The sequence below is a fragment of the Silurus meridionalis genome, chromosome 4, assembly GCF_014805685.1.
Source record: "Silurus meridionalis isolate SWU-2019-XX chromosome 4, ASM1480568v1, whole genome shotgun sequence".
NCBI classification, from domain to species: Eukaryota; Metazoa; Chordata; class Actinopteri; order Siluriformes; family Siluridae; genus Silurus; species Silurus meridionalis.
In genome coordinates this window covers 6,539,993-6,544,992 of record NC_060887.1, presented here as the reverse complement: position 1 = coordinate 6,544,992, position 5,000 = coordinate 6,539,993, and the positions used below count along the sequence as shown (strand labels likewise).

Below are 5,000 nucleotides of genomic sequence, written 5' to 3'. Positions count from 1 at the left end.
AAGCCCGGATAAATGGGGAGGGTTGCTTTAGGAAGGGCATCCAGCGTAAAACATGTGCCAAATCGAATATGCGGATCACAAATAAGAATTCCATACCGGATCGGTCGAGGCCCGGGTTAACAACGACCGCCACAGGTATCGTTGGCCAACAGGGTACCAGTGTAAATTGGGCCACTGTTGGCCGAAGGAGGAGAAGGAGAGGAGGAAGACGTCTACAGAGACAGCAGGGAAAGGAGAAGTGGAGGAGAGTGGAGGTTCAGGTTGGTACTTCAAATGTTGGTACTATGACGGGTAAAGGGAGAGAGGGAGCTGATATGATGGAGAGGAGAAATGTAGATATGTTGTGTGTTTAGGAGACCAAGTGGAAAGGGAGTAAGAGCAGGAACATTGGAGGTGTTTAAACTGTTCTATCATGGTGTGGATGGAAAGGGAAATGGTGTAGGGGGGATTCTGAAGGAAGAGTACAGTAAGAGTGTAGTGGGGGTGAAGAGAGTTTCTGATAGGGTGATGATCGTGAAGCTGGAAGTTAAAGGGATGATGATAAATGTCATAAGTGCTTATGCTGCACAAGTCGGCTGTGAGATGGAGGAGAAGGAAAGATTCTGGAGTGAATTAGATGAAGTGGTAGATAGTGTACCTAGGAAAGAATGATTGGTGATTGGGGCAGACTTTAATGGGCATGTAGGTGAAGAAAACAGAGGTGATGAGGAGGTTATGGTAGGTGTGGCTTTAAGGAGAGGAATGTGGAAGGGCAGATGGTGGTAGATTTTGCTAAAAGGATGGAAATGGCAGTGGTGAACACTTATTTTAAGAAGAAGGAGGATCATAGGGTGACGTATAAGAGTGGAGGAAGGTGCACACAGGTGGACTATGTTTTATGCAGGAGATGCAACCTGAAGGAGATTGGAGACTGTAAGGTGTTGGCGTGGGACAGTATAGCTAGACAGCATCGGATGGTGGTCTGTAGGATGATTTTGGAGGTAAAGAAGAAGAGGAGGAGAGTGAGGACCAAAATAAGAATAAGATGGTGGAAACTGAAGGAGGAAGACTGTAGTGTGAGGTTCAGCGAAGAGGTCAGACAGAGGCTCGGTGGTGGTGAAGAGGTGCCGGATGATTGGGGAACTACTGCAGGAGTGATGAGGGAGGCAGCTAGAAAAGTACTTGGTGTGACATCTGGAAATAGAAAGGCAGACAAGGAGACATGGTGGTGGAATGAGGAAGTGCAGGAGAGCATAAGGGGAAAGAGGTTGGCAAAACAGAAGTGGGATAGCCAGAGTGATGAGAAAAGTAGGCAGGAGTACAAGGAGATGCAGCAGCAGGTGAAGAGGGATGTGGCGAAAGCCAAGGAAAAGCCATATGAGGAGCTGTATAAGAGCTTGGACACTAAGGGAGGAGAAAAGGATTTGTACCGATTTGCCAGGCAGAGAGACCCGGCTGGGAAGGATGTACTGCAAGTTAAAGCAATAAAGGATGGAGATGGAAATGTGTTGATTAGTGAGGAGAGTGTGTTGAGAAGGTGGAGGAAGTATTTTGAACAGCTGATGAATAAGGAAAATCAGAGAGAGAGAGAAGGTTGGATGGTGTGGAGTTGGTGAAGCAGGATGTGGATAGGATTAGTAAGGAGGAAGTGAGAACCGCAATTAAGAGGATAAAGAGTGGAAAGTCGGTTGGACCAGATGACACCTGGTCCAACCGCATGGAGATGTTTAGGAGAGATGAAGTGGAGTTTTTAACCAGATTGTTTACCAAGATTCTGGAAGGTGAGAGGATGCCTGAGAAATGGAGAAGGAGTGTGCTGGTACCGATCTTTAAGAATAAGGGAGATGTGCAGACCTGCAGTAACTACAGGGGAATAAAGTTGATCAGTCACACCATGAAGTTATGGGAAAGAGTAGTGGAAGCCAGGCTGAGAGTAGAGGTGACTTCTGTGAGCAACAGTATGGTTTCATGCCGAGGAAGAGCACCACAGACGCATTATTTGCTTTGAGAATGTTGATGGAGAAGTATAGAGAAGGTCAGAAGGAGCTGCATTGTGTATTTGTGGATTTAGAGAAAGCGTACGACAGGGTGGAGAGAGGAGTTGTGGTATTGTATGAGGAAGTCTGGTGTGTCAGAGAAGTATGTGAGGGTGGTGCAGGACATGTATGAGGACAGTGTGACAGCAGTGAAGTGTGCAGTAGGAATGACAGACTGGTTCGGGGTGAAGGTTGGACTGCATCAAGGATCGGCCCTAAGCCCTTTCCTGTTTGCAGTGGTGATGGACAGGTTGACGGATGAGGTCAGACAGGAGTCTCCCGGGACTATGATGTTTGCAGATGATATTGTGATTTGTGGTGAGAGTAGTGAGCAGGTTGAGAAGAGCCTGGAGAGGTGGAGGTACACGCTGGAGAGAAGGGGAATGAAAGTCAGTAGGAGTAAGACAGAGTACATGTGTACTACTCCAGTACTCATGCTAGTTCTCACTCTCCAGTGTTCTATATTGTTGAAAGATTTGTGATCAAACTCTTGATGTTACCCAAATGAGGATGGGTTCCCCTTTTGAGTCTGGTTCCTCTCAAGTTTCTTCCTCATAACATCTAAGGGAGTTTTTCCTTGCCACAGTTGCCATGGCTTGCTCATCAGGGATAAACACACACTATTCACCTTCACTGTTGATTTCTGTAAAGCTGCTTTGAGACAATGTCTGTTGTGAAAAGCCCAATAGAAATAAACTTGACTTGAAATGTGTGTGAATGAGAGGGAGGGCAGTGGAGGGGTGCGGTTGCAGGGAGAAGAGGTGAAGAAGGTGGAAGAGTTCAGGTATCTGGGGTCAACAGTGCAAAGTAATGGAGAGTTTAGTAGGGAAGTAAAGAAAAGAGTGCAGGCAGGGTGGAGTGGGTGGAGAAGAGTGATAGCAGGAGTGATTTGTGATAGAAGAGTATCTGTGAGAGTGAAAGGGAAAGTTTATAGGACTGTGGTGAGACCTGAGATGTTGTATGGATTAGAGACAGTGGCATTGAGTAAAAGACAGGAGGTGGAGCTGGAGGTGGCAGAGCTGAAGATGTTAAGGTTTTCATTGGGAGTGACGAGGATAGACAAGATTAGAAATGAGTTTATTATAGGGACAGCCCATGTAGGATGTTTTGGCGACAAGGTGAGGGAGGTGAGATTGAGATGGTTTGGACATGTGCAGAGGAGGGACATGGGGTATATTGGCAGAAGAATGCTGAGGATGGAGACACCAGGAAGGAGCAAAAGAGGAAGATCAAGAAGGAGGTTTATGAATGTGGTGAGGGAAGACATGCAGGTAGTTGGTGTGAAAGAGGCAGATGTAGAGGACAGGGGGTATGGAGACGGATGATCTGCTGAGGCAACTCCTAATAGCAGCAGCAGAAAGAAGATGATTGTGATCATTACAACAGGTTTCTGCAGAAATACACACCAGACTCCATGTTGTTAAATGTGAGGTTTTTCCCTCCGTCTGCTGTTAAAGTAAAGTGGTCTGGTTTTAGTGCAGTGGTCTTTACCCTGCTGAAAATCTCTCTCTCTCTTTCTCTTTCTGCTGTTTCTAATCAGAACATCTTACAGCTTCATTAGTGTGAACCACACACAGGTAATCTTCAAGCCCAAGAGAAGAAGCAGCGATGCAACATGACTCTGAGTGCAACAACCTTCACCACACGTGAATATTGATACGCTTTTTACTTTTTTATATCAGCGAATGGGTTTAATGAAAAAATATATTATTAAATAACAATTCATATCCAGAGCTCACCAGCAGATATTTACACTTAAGCTCAAATCTCAAACTTGTTCCTGTAGTCATTATTCAAAGCAAATAGATTGTCATAGTGATGATACAGTGGAGGACCATCTCACACAGCAGCACAGCTAATCTTTCAACCACTTCCCTTTCAGCTAATTCCATCACTTTAGTTAAGATCAAGCAAATTCTTGATGTAGATAAAACACAGGAAGCATGTACACTAGGTTGGGTGTGCACAAAGCATTATAACGCAATACTGCGTGGTCTTAGTGCAATTTTGTAACCATTATCTTGCAAGTTGTTGGTTTGAGAACGCAGTAGAAGGTAGACACAGTGCTGCATAACAGTGTTATAAACACTATTGCCATCTTTACAACAGTTTCTGCATTGCTGGGGTGTAGATCTCCTTAATAATAAATCATCCTGATTCATACTATAGACCTCCTACACGATAATATACTTTATGACCTGCATCATGACATTACACAAATGATACAACTAGAAATTCAGATCATATGGTAAAAGCCATTATGGTAGAAATATTCACAAAGATGCTTTTAATGTGTAAAAACTATTTAGTAAAATATTCTCACCTGAATGTTGTAGTACTGCTGCTGTTCAACATCACTGCCTTTCAGAATCAGACACTAAACAGTTCTTCCTGAGGTGAACAATACAGAGAAAGGAGGAAGAGGATGAATAAATCTCTTGTGCTTGCAGATGAAGATCTGATTATTCCACAATTAAAGCATTTTATTCCAGTCTCACACCAGTTTGATTTTAAAGGGCAAATTTTCAAAAAATCCAAACACCAAATCATCTAAAATCAGTTCTGAATTACATCTAACATGTACAACATGTACAAACACATACAAGAATTAATAACACAAAAGAGCACTTTACAAAAACACAAACAGCTGGTCATCACTCACGGTCTGGTCCACCTACAGCCTCCAAATGATAACTTTATTCTTTCTCTTTCTCTCTGAGATGATCTCAGTGCTACAGAGAGAGAGAGAGAGAGAGAGAGAGAGAGAGAGAGAGAGACTTTCTTTTGTTACTTTTTTACAATCCTTTATTTGACAATCATGTTTAATGGCAAATAATATCAGATTTTATTTGTCAAAATAAATAAATAAAGAAGTAAATAATAAAAAAAGGTAATATGATAAATAGACAAATAAAATCAGGTAATGACAGTTAAATGTCGGGGGAGGGGCGTGTGATCATTTAGTTCAGTTCTGGTGCAAATACA

At 43.2% G+C, this 5,000-nt stretch overlaps 1 protein-coding gene across 4 annotated transcripts in view; it reads right to left on the bottom strand.

Moving 5' to 3' along the window:
• Window positions 1-5,000, bottom strand: part of LOC124384151 (C-C chemokine receptor type 1-like) — a 26,441-nt gene that overhangs the window by 1,700 nt on the left and 19,741 nt on the right. The window contains exon 2 of one of the 4 annotated variants that reach the window (XM_046846764.1): window positions 4,339-4,689. The exons of the other annotated variants lie outside the window; for them this stretch is intronic. Within the exon in view, the coding sequence (XP_046702720.1) occupies window positions 4,339-4,370 (32 nt within the window). The 5' untranslated portion in view covers window positions 4,371-4,689. The remainder of the gene's footprint in view (window positions 1-4,338; window positions 4,690-5,000) is intronic. 4 annotated transcript variants of the gene reach the window in all.